Raw genomic sequence first — 17,730 nt, 5'->3', positions numbered from 1 at the left:
AAATGTGCAGGTTAATATAACTTTAGTTCACTTTATCAACATTACCATGGAGAAACTTTATTTTCAAATAATCTGCTTGAGTTTTAGGTATGAATTTTGCATACCCTTGAATGTTTGGAATTATAATTGTCAGAGCAGAAATTCCTATAGTGCAAAATTTTCTAGATTCTAATGCCATTGGTGTGTGTGTGGGGGGGGGGGTTTGGAGATTCTCAAGGAAGAACTGAGAATAGTTCAGTATTGGCCAGAACCATCTTCATAGCTCCTTGTCAATTTATCTCCAGGAAGGGGAAGGAAGAGAGGAAAAGAAAAGAAAAGAACAACTGGAGGCAACCTTATTATGGGTATGGGTAGAAAATTGTTAGGTCCATATTTCTCCCTGAGAAGACAGGCAATGAGATCAATTACATCTTGCACTGGACACCAGTATGCTTCCAAGGTTTGTGATAGTATTTTTGTGTATGGAGGAAAACCGTGCATGAGTAAAGAACGTATGCATTGAAAAAATGCATCCAAACACACTTGAACTGATGCATCCAAAAAGCATACATAAGAAAATAGCATCCTTTAAAAAAAAAGGAATTAATTTCTACCCAGCATGAAACAAATGGATGCAGGCAAAAAAGAGATCACACTTTAAAGTGATATGGATAAGTTAACTTTTCTATTATAACTCTCAAAATATCCCAGTAGCCATGTAATTTTCAGAAAAAGAAGGAGTTGACAACTTTAAAACCTTAAAAGCTGACAGCTTAATTTAATTATGATCATCTAATGGCCACCACAGGTATCTTCAGCCTAACTGCAGCTGCTGTTTGCATAATATTAGACTGCTAAACTGTGTTGGATTCCCTAAGTTTATGACATGTATGAACAACTTTTAGAAATTTATGAATTATGAGAAAATTAAACTCTCATTCAACCCAAGAATTCTGCTCTCTAGGCTTGCAAGCAATTCCAACAGGTCTGAGATCATGCAGTGATAGGGTAATATTTCCGGCTCAACATCGACCTGAATTCCTTGCTTTGCTTCTGAGAATCTGTAAATTCATACAGCGCTTATTGCCCATAATACAGTCTGCCTGCGCCATACACGGGCTTTCCATACGTGGACTTGAGGTCATGTGAACAGAAAGCATGGGAGGACTGAATGGCACATGCACACAGCAGCACACCCCTTTCATCTCAATGGGGCTTGAGCAAGCACGAAATTTGCTTTATGTGGGGGGTGGGTGGGTCTAGAACAATTCCCGCATATGGGGAATTGTTCCCCATATAACAAAGCCACATACCTTTGCAAGATGTTCTTGAGATCCTAGAGGAAAAATACAGAATAAGAGAAATTCAGTCTGGTGTCCTGATCTCTCACACTTCAAAGCTGATACATAATGGAAGGATATACCCTGGTTTCATCCTCCAACTAATGTAAACTAGCATAATCTTGCTAAACATGAGGGGGTGCCATTAAATTCATGTTGTAAAAATCCCAGCATTCTCTCCTGCCCCTTTCTATATACAGCAATAGGGATTTAGATAGGATTGCATTTCCTGCATGTGAAATCCTTCTGTTTCACCTCATCTAAACTTTCCCATTTTCTTTTACTATCCTTTGAAGTGCATGGTCATAATACCTTTTGTAACCAAGCAAATAGACCATATGATCCAGGAGACTTCCTTGGGATCCAGAAAACATGCAAGGGTAGCTGTGTTGGCCATTTAGCCAATTCAAACAAAAATCCACCAAACAGTGATTCCTTTATTGGCTGACCGAAATGCACAATATACTTGTTGCAAGTTTTTGAAGCTCCATTGGCTTCTTCATCAGGCATGATGTCACAAACCAAACAGGAGAAAAAATAGAAATGTTAGTAACATGCCTACATTCTGTTGTTTCTGACCTTAGATGTTATGGGGAGGGAATCTTTTGCAGGCTGGCTCCTTCTCCTTCTGGCCATGTTCAATTGGGAGATTTTCAAAGTCCAGAAAATTTAAAGTCCATTTGCATCTCAACAAAGACCCCTCTCTTGCACTCCAATATGCCTCCATTTCTGTGGGGCCACAGGCCTCTTTGTAGGCAGAGGACAATGGATTTCTCAAGAGGACTCCATGCTTTTGCATCAGGAATAATTTAGTAGGTGTAGAGGTAAAACATGCCAGTCCAAATTTAAAAAGAAAAAAAAATTGTTTCACCTTGGTTGAAAGTTTTAGTCCACCGCCTTCTATTCTGATAAAAAAGCTAATTTCTAACAGTTTTAACTTTAATTTTTTAAAAAATTTTGCTTCCCAAGCAAGGGCTGGCACCCTAGGAAACTTTAATATCCAACAATTCACAACACACAAGGATGCATTTGTTTCAGAAAACATATTTTTAGTACAGTGGTGAAGCCAGAGTATTTGATACCTGGGGTGGGTCATTTGCTCACCACTATCACCACCCCTTAAAAAGCTGCAGGTTGCTGTAATTCATTAATATTTTGGAAACATTAATACTGAGCATCATAGACCAGACATCTGTTGTAAATTTTGAAAAAAAGTTTGATAACAGTTATATATATATATATATATATATATATATAAAATATCTTTTTAAATTGTGTTTTATTCTTTAAATAACTACCTGGTTTAATATTGTAACAATTAAATTCCTTTTTAATGTACTTTTTTCTATGTTTTTAATTGTACTGTTTTTTAATGTTGTGAACCTGCTCTGAGTCCCCATTCTGGGAAAAGAGCGGAATACAAATAGATATCATCATCATCTTCAACATCATCATTTGCCATGTGCCGGACCACTTACACCATGCTGGCTGATTACTTTCTCTCGATTATTAACAAATAGCTTCTCTACTTTTCCCAAGTTAGAAACGTGAAAGAAAACACAATTACACTAACCAAACTACTGTGTTGACTTGCACAGTGGGAAGGACTGATCTAGACATTTATGAAAATTCAAATGCTTGTGCTGGCAACTTTTAACCTTGTTTCAGGGAACATCTAGGGAACCATGGATAGGACTTATAGGCTGGTCATGTTTACTGAAATGAAATCTCACATGTCTGCAGCCCCTTAGAAAAGGACTGCAACACACATAATTCCCCAGGCCTATGAATGTAGTGGCTGGAGAATGCAGGAAGTTGTAGATTCAGCTGCAGTTTATTTCCAGGCAAATACGCCAAGGACTGTGACATTAAGCTCCGTGTACATTTTTTTGAATCAAATGAACACCACACTCTGCAAAACACAGTGAACTTTCTTCCAAGTTGTTGTGCATACTTAAAGGTGCATTTCCCTCTGTGTTATTTCTCAAAAGTAAATCCCTGTGAACTCAGACTTAGTGCTACAAAGGCTTCAACTGTTTTGAAATCTGAACAGGCTTACTTGGAGGTGGGATGCTATCAAAAATACATTAGGGGTTCGAGTGAAGTCATATGTAGGGTGGCATAGAAGAGGGGAAGAATCCCATTAGAATTAGTTGGTTTTGCTAGCTGGGTTAAATGGGAGATGTGAATTTTCGGTGGGTTGTTGCCCACCTCAGTTCCAATGAGGTATGCATAGAATCTGCCTGAGGATGCAAACCCTGGCCTTCCAGTATAGTGGTTTGAACTTTGGAGACCAGAATTCAAATAACTTTAGCTGGCTTGACCACACTCTAATGTTGCTTGGGCAAATGTGTATTTGTTTTCATATCTGAAATGTTGGAGGGTATGTGAAAGGTTCAGTTGCCTAACACAATGAACTGAGAGGCTGGTGCAACAGAGAGTTGATGAACACACAGATAAAACCAAACATGTTTCAACAATTGTCTTCCTCAGTGGAAAAAATACTATGTTATATCACCATTATTAGCTTGGAGTAATTCAGTATATGTATGAAGAAAATTATGTAATGGAATCAGTGTCCTGGATACTCCAATGGAATATAGTGTTTTTAGCACTATACTATACTTATACTCCTCTCCATTGACGCCCCCTTGTCATGGGGGAGAGGCTTGCGTACCCTAATGAAGCTGTGAGCTATGCTGGCGGTGGTATAATAGCCACCGGCAGGGCCCCCCATGCCAGACAGGTCACAACCCAAGGGTCTGACCAAGAGCGCCAAAGGGCAGGATGGGCTCTCTAGCCTTATGGTAACCATCCTAGGAGAAGGAACACTCTAATCCCAAACCCGGGCAGATGGTGCTCGTCTAACCCTGCAAGGTCAACCATCTCAGAGAAGGAAACTCTAATCAAACCTACGACCCGAGGACCTCGCTGCCACTGTCCATGCTTGTCAAGGCCTCAGCAGACGAACCTCTGGTTTAAAGGGTGAGGCCAGTTCTGTGCACGCTGCGCTCCACCAGAAAAATCCATTGCACAGGCTCGAAGGACACATCCAATCTCTGAAAAAGCCCTGTAGTGATAGGCGAGGGACGAAACGGCAGGTGTAAAGATGCACTGGAAGCCGCAGACCCAACCCTGCATGCAGGCAGTTCAGGACTTTGGTCGCTCGAGACTGACTGGGGATGATAGTCTTGTTCGGCAGCACCCTGAATGACCAAGCAGCCTTTTTTAAGGAGAGCACTGCTTGCTCCATATGGAGAGGGGCCTAGAAAAGGTGGCCTAAAGAAAGCTCATCCCCAACAACCCGGTTGGTTAGCCGCGGCCAACGGGAATCTTCTGATGCGGTCAAACAAAGACAAAGAGACAAAGGCACACACCAGCCTCCAAAGGTGCAAACAGACTAACACTTGCATGCTGGAACATCAGAACCATGCAAGATTCTGCAGACAGTGGACGTCCTGAGCGCCGTTCTGCTCTAATAGCCCATGAATTGTCACGACTTAACATCGACATCGCTGCCCTTAGTGAAGTTCGTCTCAATGAGGAAGGCAGCCTTAAAGAACATGGTGCCGGCTACACACTCTATTGGTCTGGCAAACCCAAAACTGAAAAACATCTTTCAGGTGTAGGCTTCATGATCAAAAACTCCATCGCCTCCAAACTCGAAACCTTGCCAACAGGACACTCTGATCGCATTATCTCCTTACGCCTCCCACATGTTGTTCTCTTCAGTATATATGCCCCAACTATGCAAGCCGACCCTGCGGAGAAAGACAAATTCTACTCAGACCTACACCACCTTATACAAAAAGTCCCTGCAGAAGACAAATCAGTATCCTAGGTGACTTCAATGCCAAAGTGGGAAAGAACTTCGAAGCCTGGGAAGGTGTTCTAGGCAAGCATGGTGTTAGAAACTGTAATGATAACGGACGTCTCCTGCTAGAATTTTGTGCAGAACAGCAGCTGACTATTACAAACACCATCTTTCAGCAGAAAGACAGCCTGAAGACAACCTGGATGCACCCCAGATCCAAACACTGGCACCTCATTGACTACATTCTAATGCGCCAGAGAAATATTCGCGATGTCCGTCATACCCGAGTGATGCCCAGTGCAGAATGTCAAACAGATCATCGCCTCGTAAGATGCAAACTAAATCTTCATTTTAAGTTTAAACCTAAGAGGGGTGGCATCCTAAAGAGGAGACTCCAAGTCAACAATCTTCAACAAGCTGCCATGAGAGACAACTTTCAGGCAAATTTGCAAACAAAACTTGAAGACCACCCTATAGACTCTTCTCCTACAGCGCTTTGGCAACACATCAAAAACAGCATCCTGCAGTCTGCGGAAGAATCCTTAGGGTTCTCCCTCAAGAAAAACCAAGACTGGTCTGATAAAAACAACCAAGAGATCCAGGAGCTGTTGGCAAAGAAGAGAACTGCTCACCAGGCACACCTCGCCAAGCCATCCTGCCATGTAAGAAAAGCAGCATTTCGCCTCGCATGTAGTCAACTCCAACAAAAACTCAGAGACATTCAGAACAAGTGGTGGATTAATTTAGCAGAAAAGACACAACGTTGTGCAGATCTGGGTGATTCCAGAGGATTTTACGAAGCTCTTAAAGCAGTGTTTGGACCTACATATCAGACCCAAAGCTCCCTATACAGTTCAGATGGTCAAACACTAATCACAGATAAAGCTTCCATTCTGGACCGATGGGCTGAACACTTCCAAAGCCTCTTTAGTGCCAACCGAGTAGTCCAAGATTCAGTTATTCAACAGATGACACAACAACCGATGAAGAAAGAATTGGACATAGCTCCCACTCTGGAAGAAACCGTTAAGGCCATACAGCAGATGAAAAACGGCAAGGCTGCCGGGATTGATGGAATTTCACCTGAAGCTTGGAAACATGGAGGTCATGCACTCCATGCTAAACTCCACAAACTCCTTGTGAGTTGCTGGGAAAAAGGCGAACTGCCATCAGATCTCCAAGATGCAGTCATCATCACCCTGTACAAGAAAAAAGGAGCAAAATCAGATTGCTCGAACTACCGAGGTATAACACTGCTCTCCATTGCTGGAAAAATCCTCGCAAGGATACTGCTGAACAGATTAATTCCTGCCATTGCAGAAGAACTTCTTCCCGAAAGCCAATGTGGCTTCAGAGCTAATAGGAGCACTACAGACATGGTATTTGCCTTCAGACAACTGCAAGAGAAATGTAGAGAGCAGAACAAAGGACTCTATGTAACATTCGTCGACCTCACCAAAGCCTTCGACACTGTGAATAGAAAAGGTCTGTGGCAGATCCTGGAAGGACTAGGATGCCCCCCCAAATTCCTCCAAATGATCATCCTGCTACATGAAGGCCAGCAAGGTCAAGTCAGATATGGCGATGCTCTCTCGGAGCCCTTTCTAATAACTAATGGTGTAAAACAAGGTTGTGTTCTTGCTCCGACTTTATTTACAATCTTCTTCAGCATGATGCTCCAAAGGGCTACGGCAGATCTCAAAGAAGAAGACGGCATTTATATACGCTACCGTACTGATGGTAGCATGTTTAACTTAAGCCGCCTGAGGGCCCGCACTAAGACTCTAAACTATCTAATCCGTGAGCTGCTTTTTGCTGATGATGCTGCCCTCGTTGCCCTTACGGAAGCAGCTCTGCAGCGCATCACATCTTGTTTTGCAACAGCTGCAGAGCTCTTTGGGCTGGAAGTCAGTCTGAAGAAAACGGAAATTCTCTACCAGCCGGCACCACAGGAAGAACACTACCATCCCCACATCACTGTAGGCACATCTGTGCTTAAGTCCATCCAGCAGTTCACCTACCTGGGAAGCATCATCTCCTCAGATGCCAAGATTGATAAGAGATCGATCACAGACTGGCAAAGGCATATAGCGCATTCGGAAGGCTTCTCAAAAGAGTCTGGAGTAACAAACATTTGAGGCGAAGCACAAAAATCAGTGTGTATAGAGCCATTGTACTGTCTATTCTCCTTTATGGGGCTGAAATATGGGTCACCTATCGCCAACACCTACGACTCCTCGAACGCTTTCATCAGCGCTGTTTACGCACAATTCTAAATATACACTGGAGTGACTATGTGACAAATGTTGCTGTCCTCGAGCAAGCAGGGATCACCAGCATCGAGGCCATGCTATTGAGGACGCAGCTGCGCTGGGCAGGACACGTTTCTAGGATGAAGGACCATCGCCTCCCCAAAATAGTATTCTACGGTGAACTCGCCACGGGTCAGCGTAAGAGGGGCACCCCAAAGAAGAGATACAAGGACTCCCTGAAACAACATCTCAGGCTTGGCCAGATAGATCACCAACAATGGTCCTCCCTGGCCTCGCATCGGGAGGCATGGAGACGCACTATCCATGATGCTGCAGCCTTCTTCGAAAGCTCACGCCGAACGAGCCTTGAAGAGAAACGACAACGCAGAAAGAACCGCAACCTGGAAACATCACCCAAGGAGACTTTCTGCTGTGCTTTCTGCAACCGCACCTGTTTATCCCGAATTGGCCTTTTTAGTCACCAACACGCTTGTACAAAGTGCGGGATGAATCTTTCCTGAATCTTCGTTCACGAAGCAAAGCCAGAGAGAGATACTTATACTGGATTTATCTGTATTTGTACATTGGTATGTCACCTGGAACTTCTGGTTTCCAGTATCTTATACCTATTGGCAAAACTGATCTTTTACAACATTATTATCTTGCCATTACATTGGTTAAATTTTATAATTTGTCCCACTACCATTTTTCCCTAAACTTTTCTGTTTTACCAATTTGACCTTTTAGTTTAAGGAAACACCTTTGTGTGTTCACCAGCAACAGAGAGTCAACACTCCAAAACACTTCCAGAGGAGATCCGTCATATTACCACTCTTGACACCTTTAAAAAGGTTATTAAGACAGATCTCTTCCAGCTGGTCTTCCCGGACTGACTTTACTGTTATACTGATGTGGAATGCCCTTCGAATGCCCGAAATGTCTCTCTCCAATCCTGCCTACTTTAATTTTAATCTATATTTTAGTGTTGTTATTTTTAGTGATGTTATTTAGTTTTAAGGTAAGGGATAAGGGGATATGTAATTTCAGTTATGTATGTACTATGTATTTTATTTATGTATTCCATTGTAACCTGCCTTGATCCTTCCAGAAATGTGGGATATAAATAAAATCTATTATTATTATTATTATTATTATTATTATTATTATTAGAGAACAAACCACCCTGTTTCTTTCTGTCAGTGCTCACCTGCAGGAATTCATTTGCTGTCTGCTTCTGTTTCTCCTCCATCTCCTTGATAAGGCTGTCTATGGAGGACATTTCCCTAGAGAGCTTGGTAATATGACTATCCCTGCAGCATTTAATTTCATCATCCAGCTCTTTCAGCTGAGATAGGAGGAACTTCTCTTGTTCTTCCAGAAATTGATGGAGTTGCTTAAACTCAGCCACAATTTTCTGCCTCTCTCCTTCTGTTTTTTCCTGGAATAAATAAAAAAGAGGGAGGTGAATTAGGGAGATAATTTCCCTATTGCTACGATCACTTTGGTCCTCCTTTCTATTATCTTCCCCTCTCTTAAAAGGATTAACATGTCCACAATACAGAGCATCCTGTCATATCATAAAATGAATTTAAAACGTCTCTGAGAATGTGCAACTATGTACTACATTGCTCTTGAGCCTTAAAATGGAAATAGAGCAGGAGTTTAGTAGCGTTCGCTGTGCCTTACCACATGACACCATAGTGCTTCAGTTCCCTTCCTGTGGCAGATGGCTATAGAAGCAAGTCCTTTTTTGCACTGGAAAAATATGTTCAATGGAAGACACACTTTTACAAACTCTCCTGCATTAAGAGAACTCATGCATTACCGACATCATACAGTAAAGCGCAGAGAAAGCAGCTATTCTCTAGCTCTGTTTCTACTTTGTTTTCTTGTTTTCTTAAAGCTCATTGTCTTGTTCATAATTGCAGAATGTATGTGCAGAACGCATGGTTGCAGCATCCTGGTTCATCTCAGGGCTGAAGCAGACAGGACCGCAGTGATCATATGGCCTGCTTCCAAAGTGGGTTGCCACGGCAGTCTCAAACGGGCCACCGGCAGGAGTGATTTAAACCCTCTCCTTTTTAGGGCCAGCTTTTCCCAGTGTGGTACAGCCCTAGGGCAGCTTCCGGCCACTACTGGGGGGGGGGTTTGACCTGTAAATGCCACACCCCCAAAGCAGACCGGAAGCATCTTTATTTGGCCCGTGCATTTCAGGCCTCCCTCACATAGCCATCTTACCGCAATCACTGATGCTGGGGTGCTGCAGAGCTGGCAGGTTCCCAGAAACATGATACTTCACTTCAGTGCTAGGAAAATGCTACTCTCATGAGAAGGTAAGACTCACTAGCAAAGACAATAGTATGGGAAAGGTAGAGGATATGGGAAAAAGAGGCAGAACTCTTACCAGATGAATAGACACAATCAAACAGGCCATGATCATGAGCCTGAAGAAACTATGCAGAATAGCTGAGGACAGGGGGTCTTGGTGGTGTCTCATCCACAGGGTCGCCATGAGTTAACTTGGAGGCAGTTAACAACAACACAGGGGTGGCAATCATGCAACTCTGCTGACATTATTAACTGAATTTTCCAGGATTTCTCACCTCTGGCTATGCTGGCTAGGACTAATGGGAGTTACAGCCTAACAACATCTGGAAGGCCACATGATTCCCTCCACCAGTCAACATTGGCAGTTGTTCTCCAAGATCTCAGGCAGAAAGCTCAGGTACAAATCCACCTACCAGCAAATTCTGGCTTTCAGCCTCACTACTGAGTTTAAAAGAGAGGATTTTCTCTCGCTCACTGTTCAGAAACTTCAAATGACTCATAATTTTACCCTGCAAAAGAAAATATTCCAGTTAATTGTGTGTAATCAAAAAGGAGGGCCTTTATTCTATTCTTCATTCCTCCCTATCCTAAACACTTCTACATATCATCATTACCTACCAAGAGACATGTGCATTGTGAAGTTAATGGTTATGTATAAAAGGTTTAAAGAAGACAGTTCAAAAAGAAACAAAGTGCGATTGGTTCAGACTGCAATTTGTAGCTAGTCAACAAATCAACATCCATCACAAGCTAGTCTGCAGCAACCACACCATAGTTATGCTAAGCCTATTCCTCCATTCTTTCTTGAATTATTTGGCAGTCAAAACTTACTGGAACCAGTGGTGTCACTAGGGGGAGTGTGGGAGTGCAGACCACACCAGGTGACATGCAACGGGAGGAGTGATACCCTGATGGGGTCCTCCTCCTGCTTCAGCAGAGGGGTGAGGGAGTGCGAGTGCGCCGCTCCTCATAACGCAGCCGCTCCCCTTCATGAGAAGTTACTCCCAAAGACCAAGGGTGACCTCCCCTTCCCTTTGTTCTGGGTGCGGAACTGGGGCCTTTGCTTGTCCTTTGCATCCTTTGTTACACCCCCTTAAGTTTTACTCTCAGCTTATCCACAGGTCATATCAAAACCCATTATTTTGGCCCCTAAACCTGCCCTCGACTTATGAGACCAACTTATTATCAAGTATATACAATAAACAAACTCATCTGGGCCAGGTTTTGCTGAACTTCCTGCTGTCTGCTGCCACTGCAGAAGGACTGGCCAATGGTGGGGGCCAGTGGGGAACTAGAAGAGGCGGCAGCAGGAGGAGGAGGGTGTCCACTGAGCTGAAGTAAAGGTTCTTAACCTCTGGCTTTGCTTCAATGCAGCCTTCTGGCGGGCAGCAGAAGCCACTTGCCCAGCTTCTTGGGCAGCCAGGCAGGCAGATTTTGGACATTCATCGGGGCAGGATCATCAACTCTTCCCCTCCTCCTCTCTTTCTGTTCCTTTTTGGCTGAGGAGCAAGGATGGACCCACTCCTCTGGCCCTGCAGCCTCCCAGAAGACCTGCCTATGTCCCCGTCCCCCCCCCCCCACTGCTCCTGCCTCCTAATAGGATCCTACTGGGGCAGGCAGAGAAAGCAGAGATCTGCACCTCCCCGCTTTCTGGGGAGGGAGCCAGGCTGGTGACCAAAACACAACGGGAGAGCAGGGGGAGGGATGGGGCAGGATGCTGGTGCTCCCAGAGCTCTTTCCCACACTGGGTGTCACCAAGCCTGGTGACACCACTGACTGAGCCATGTATATATGAGATTTTGATAGATTTATGCATTTTATTTTACATTGTCAATTGAATACTCCAGCGTTTTGGAAAGATACTATGTACAGTCTGCCATTTGTATCTATGGTGGATCAGTTCCAGACCACCACCCCCAATGCAGGTAAGAAAAAATATGGGACCTAAAACTCCGGTGTCCTCAATGGGGAGCACGACATACACCCATTGAAAGCAATAGGGCATGTCTGCAAATATCAAGAGCCCACTGTATTCTAAGGTTTAGGGACTTGCCTATACATGTGTATTGCTGTGACATGTGTATTGGAGCTTACCTATGCATGTGTATCGCTGTAACATGTGTATTGCCACAAGTTGCGGCTTTGAATTTTAAATTTCATAACTGTCTTTGTTATGGCTGCCAAGGAACATATTAGCTGCATGTGTTTTGCTGCTTTTATTTGTAACCAAGTAATGGATACTTTGAAATAACTTTCTTTTGAGGTTTTTCCATGGAGATAATTTGATAGACAGTGTTTGATGGACTGTAGTGTTATATGGAATGTGGTATTAGAGCTTTGTTAATAAATTGTATATTAAAGCATCAATTAGATCCAATTCTTTTGCAAAACATCAAACTAATTTTTTTACATGAACAAATAGATCAATCATATTATGCTATTACTTTATATCTTGCATTTATTTCAATGAGTCAAGGTGGAGTGCATGGCTCCCTCCCTCCCACCCCACTTGTATTCTCACAACCTTGTGAGATCTTGTAGCACCATTGAGAGTAACGGAAAGAAATTGGCAGCATGAGCTTCCATAGACTTCAATCTACTTCCTCAGATAGGTCTACGAAAGCTCATGCTGCCAATTTCTTTCTTTCCGTTAGTCTCAAAGGTGCTACAAGATCTCTCTACATACTGATTCTACAGTCTAACATGGCTATATCTTTGAATTCAACAACCTTGTGAGGCAGCAGGCCAGGCTGAGAATGAGCGATGGGCCAATCTTACCCAATGAAATTCATGGCTCAGTGAGGTGGAGAGAGTCTGACTCTCTCAAGTCCAACACTCTTGAGTGTGCTTTTTAGAAATTCAACCACAAAAGAAAGGATGTTATTTATAATTAAGGATGTCATAAGCATCCAGCCTTTTCTCCCTGGCATGAACCTTTGCTCCCTGGCATGAATGCTTGCAAATAGGATCAAAGCAAGGCCTTAGTTGCTTCCATCCTATGAATCCTTGCCCCCAGGGAAAATGAAACTTAATTTGGAGCATGGGGCGGATGTGGTGGCAGCAAAAATATCCATGTGTAAGCAAAGCATTTCCCCTCCTGCAGGCCTGGGAGCATGACTGCTATTTTCAGGATCTTCCTCAGTGAGAAGCTGGTGCCCCAGAGACAACGTTTCAGATAACCTTCTGTGGCCACCAGAAAACCTTCCCCTGGCAGAAATGATGTAAATAATACTTTTTGTCAGCTCAGATTCTGGATCTGGTAGTTACAGTCCCAGTCTCTGTGACGAAAAGGTAAGGATAAATCAAGAAATTTTGCTGCCTAAGATGGGACAGCAAATGACACTCCCTACCCACCAAAAGTCATGATTATTGAAGGAAAGAAAGGTTCAGTTAACCAGCAGCCAGACTGCATACTTTGGATAGTTTGAAGGAGGCCCCCTCCTCAATCTCCTTCTGAAGAAGTCAGCCCACCTGCTCACCCTCCTTCTTGGGAAGGTATCCAAGGTGGGGGAGAATCCTCATGTATCCTACCTTATGTTCTTCAAATGCTTCCTCCTTTGGAATCACATTGTGTCCCCTGTGCTCTTTGGATCTGTCACACACCACACAGATGGGAGCTTGGTCATCTTCACAGAAAAGCTTCAAGGGCTCCTGGTGTCTCTCGCAAACCCAGCCCAGCGCTTCTGCCCCTTTGGCCATCTGGAGACTGAACTTCTTGGCTATTTCCACAATACTCGCCAGTTGTCGATTTGACCTGAAGTTTCTCTGCTGGCACGGTTCTCTGCATTGAGGGCAAAAAGCATCTTTCTCAGGATCGGCCCAGCACTGGGTGATGCAGGCTTGGCAGAAATTGTGCCCACAGTCAATGATCACTGGATCTGTGAAGTACTCCAGACAAATGGGACATGAAGTTTCCTCACAGAGATTCTGGACTGGACTCTCCTCTGCCATTATTGCTTCTGCCTGCAGAGTGTTATGAAATGTTTACTTTCGTTTCTCCAACTTTAAGCCCTGGCTGGGTGTGTCCTTCCTTCAATCTGACTCATTCAGTTTCAGAGTGCCAGCAATGGCTGCTAGCATGAGAAAGAACATGTTCTTGGAAAAAGAAAGGAGATAAATCTCAAAATAAATTTGTACAGTGGGGATTTGGTATCTGCTGGGGTTTGGTTCTAGGACGTCCCATGGATACCATGAAATACTTTGGCATAGTAAATTGATCTCCCTTATATAAAATGGCAAAATCAAGGTTTGCTCTTTGGAAAAACACACACACACACAGTCATAGAATCATAGAGTTGGAAGAAACCACAAGGGCTTTCCAGTCCAATCCATGCCATGCAGGAACTCTCAGTCAAAGCACTCCTGACAGATGGCCTTCCATTCTCTCTTTAAATACCTCCAAATAAGGAGACTCTAGTGCAATCTACATTCTATTACATTTTATCTAATTATCTTTAATATTCCACCTCAGTGCCCCCATTCCCTGGAGCCATTTCCATCCTTAGATTCCATCCAGAATTTCAGTTCATCTCATGGAGGTAATCTTCCATCTCCTTTTTCAATGTTTTCTCAATGTTTTTTTTCCAAATCCCTTACAAATCATTTCTCAGTTGATTAGCCTCATAATATCCTCTTATATTGGGACCTAACCTTCCCTCTCTTTGTGTTTTATACCAAAATTATTATTATTATTATTATTATTATTATTATTATTATTATTAACATTTATTTATACTTTAAAATTGTTTGTTTAATCTTGTTCTTTTCCCTCCATTACAAAATATATTCATCAATTATTGCCATTTGTTCAATTTTGTTTTCAACACTTTTAATGGTGTCATTCTAAATAAAAAATAATAATTTTGGTAATATTTTCATCTTAATTACTGCTATTCTTCCAAACCATAATAGTTCAATTTTCTTATATTCTACCAATTTTTTCTGTACTTCTTTCCTTAATACTACCAAATTTCCCCCTTCCATTTCTTTTAAATCTTTCATTATATTTATTCCTAAATATTTTATACTATTTTTTAATCTTATCTCTAATCCTCTTTGGCGTGTTACACACGCGCCTAAAGTGCGTATTAGGGTTAGGAAGGGGCGTCACTTCCTGACGCTCCTCAACCCTAGTACGGACTGAGTCCGTACAAAATGGCAGCGCCCGTCCACACCAGGGCTGCCATTTTGACGTCACGGACGCAGTGTCTGGACGTCGCGCGGCAGAAATGACGCTGAGAGTGCACGACTAGCGCCTCACAGCACCACTTCCAGGGCGCAAAAAGAAGCGCCATTTTGGCGCTTTTTTCGGCTGTGCCCGGGAATCATGCCGTTTGGCCGCTACGGTTCCCGGACACAGCAACCAGTGCCGCCGGCAGACTGCCACTTTTAGGCGGTCTGTAACGCTTCTTAGTTTAGCAAATTCATTCCTATTCTTTTGTATAAATAACATCATTTCTGATTTGGTCCAATTGATATGTAGCCTTGTCATCTTCCCAAATACATTTAAATATTATTTTATTTTTCCCAATTTATCCATTAAATTGTTAATAGATTTATCCATCTTTAATAGTTAATAGTGTATCATCAATAAATAAACTAATTTTATGGAGATTTTTCCCCAAAACCTATTCTTTCTAAACTATTATCTTTCCTTATAACATTCGCTAACATCTCTATCACCATTGCAAATAATATTGGTGATAACGGACTTCCATGTCCAGCACCTCTAGTCACTTTTATTTCGTTTGTTATCCCGTCATTTACCATTACTTTTATTGAATTATCAGAATATAATTGTTCTATTAATCCCCTTATTTTTCCCCAGTCCAAATCTTTACATAATTATTTTTTAATGATGGCCATTCCACACAATCAAATGCTTTAAATATATCTAATGCCAGAAAATTACGGTTTAACAATTTCTTTACTTTGTTTTTGTAATTGTTTTTTTATACCTTTATATGTTTCCTTTTAGACTAAGTTCTCACAGAACCTTGATTAAAATTTTGTATCTTATAACTCTTCCGGTTACCTGTGCCTCCACTAGTAACCAAACACTATGTCTCCTGCAGAACGCTATAACAGTTTAAAGGCACTCCTCATTCCTTTCTTGGGTACCTAAAACTCTTTCTAACTGCCCTTCACAGCAGCCTAACCTAGCCTCAACAGCTCTTCCACCCACAGGGCACAATAAACATCAAACACTTCCAAACCTGCTTGTCCCTTTTACGTACTCATATACTCACTCCTGGGAGCAGCCACCACCTTTTCCTGGCTTTACTCCCAATGGCTATTGCCAAGGTTCTGATCTGTGTTGTCTCCACAATTGCCTTTTGCAGTCTTCATGCCCATCCCCTTTCCTCATGCTCACCTGGTGCTTTGTGTATCCATTACATGGGATCTTTTCTTCTGGCAGACTATGGCATGTTACAGACCACCCGTTTGGGGCGGCCTGTAACCAGCCCTATCCCCGCTGTATTGGGGCCTCAGCTGCCACAACGGCAGCCTCCGAGGCCCCGATCCGCTGCTTTCTAGGCCACAGGGAAGCTGCAAAAGGCCGCTTCCCCGCGGCCTGGAAAGGGGTGTCCTCGGGGCTTCAAGCCCCGAGGACACCCGATGGCGGCGGGGAGGAGGAGAAAGGGGCCGCTTGGCCCCTTTCTCCTCTGTGTCGCTGGAGCAGCCATATAAAGACTGCGCCCAACGACGCAAACCCCAGGAGCTCCGTTTCAGAGGTCCTTCTCGCGTCGCGGAAAGGGTGCTCCAGGCGCTCTCGCACAGCACGTCACCACCGCGCCACCTCATTTGGAGGCGGCATGGTGGTGATGTCATAATGGCGGCCCCCGTGTGGAACGGGCACCACCATTTTGTACAGACTGGGTCCGTACTAGGGTTAGGGGCATCAAGAAGTGACGCCCCTTTCTAACCCTAGTATGGGCCCAGTCCGTACTTTTATGCCCGTTTGTAACGGGCCTATATAAAGAACTTGATGTTCTCAATATTTGCATATTATTTGCCATGACCACATGAATCATAGAAGAGATCACAAGGGCCATCCAGTCCAATGCCTGCCATGCAGGAATTCACAATCAAAGAATCCCTGACAGATGGTCATGTGTTTGTGTTTGTTATCATCAGGGTTGCTAACAACCTGGGGGTCGTGATTCCTTTGGGGGTCGATCGACCCTTTCTCAGGGAACGCCAGGTTGGAGCTGCCTCCTCCTCCTCCCTGTGGGTGCCGGCGCCAGCACTGCGCGAGGATGAGGACAGGGCTACCTCTTCCTCCTGCTCTCTTCCTCCTCCTCTTCCCCACAGGTGCCAGCACCAGCGCCGGAACTGTGAATGTATATTTAAGGTGAAAATTTTCAGATGTGACAATGTCTGCAGAAGTTTAAATTGGCTAAAGTTGGAGGCCAGAAGCCAGAGCTGCAGATGGAACGTTCAAGGTCAAATGAGCAAGACTAAATGTAAACATGATATGTGTTCTGTCTGAACAGGGATTGGTTTCAATGTTGCATAGCAACTTGTAAAAAAGGAGGCTGGACTATGTAGTCACATCATGGGAATGTTGTACATAAGAAAACAAACACTGTTCTGGTTAATTGTGGGAGTCTAGAGTTTGGAGTCTGAGAGCTGAAGATAGTGTGGTGTGACAGAAAGAGTTTTTGTACAGTAGTAGTAACTAGCTCATGTTATTTAGAAACAAGTAATAAAGCCCTCTACGGAGTGAACTGCTGGAGTCTGATTCTTTAATTAAACAGCTGTTTCACTAGGCATTGTTTCAGCAAGCTGAAAGCCTGTTTTGGAGTTTTGAACTGATCCTAAGTTGGAGAGGAGCTGGCATTTTCATCCAGTTGGCACCAGACTGGGACCACGGGCAAGGTTCATCACCCAAAATATCAAGAGAAACCACGTGGGGAAGAGGACTGGGCCGGGGCCGCCTCCTTCTCCCTTGCAGGTTGCGGTGCCAGTGCTGGAACCACACGGGGAAGAGGACAGGTTGGGGCCGCCTCCTCCT

General features: G+C 43.5%; 1 protein-coding gene across 3 annotated transcripts in view; it reads right to left on the bottom strand.

Annotated features, from left to right (window-relative positions):
• The window catches only part of LOC149321022 (zinc finger protein RFP-like), a 50,580-nt gene extending 36,724 nt beyond the window's left edge, over positions 1 to 13,856 (bottom strand). For 2 of the 3 annotated variants that reach the window (XM_089514710.1, XM_089514718.1), the window contains exons 1-4: positions 13,245 to 13,856; positions 10,127 to 10,222; positions 8,593 to 8,823; positions 1,293 to 1,315 (exon numbers count right to left, since the gene is read on the bottom strand). In XM_089514710.1, coding sequence (XP_089370836.1) covers positions 1,293 to 1,315; positions 8,593 to 8,823; positions 10,127 to 10,222; positions 13,245 to 13,664 — 770 coding nt within the window. In that variant the 5' untranslated portion in view covers positions 13,665 to 13,856. The remainder of the gene's footprint in view (positions 1 to 1,292; positions 1,316 to 8,592; positions 8,824 to 10,126; positions 10,223 to 13,244) is intronic. The other variant, XM_089514679.1, reaches the window with a different exon arrangement.
• Positions 13,857 to 17,730: the final 3,874 nt, after the last annotated feature.

This window comes from Sceloporus occidentalis, unplaced genomic scaffold (assembly GCF_023333645.1).
Source record: "Sceloporus occidentalis isolate IW3139 unplaced genomic scaffold, rSceOcc1.0.p SCAF_1, whole genome shotgun sequence".
NCBI lineage: Eukaryota > Metazoa > Chordata > Lepidosauria > Squamata > Phrynosomatidae > Sceloporus > Sceloporus occidentalis.
This window is presented reverse-complemented; position numbering and strand designations above follow the sequence as displayed.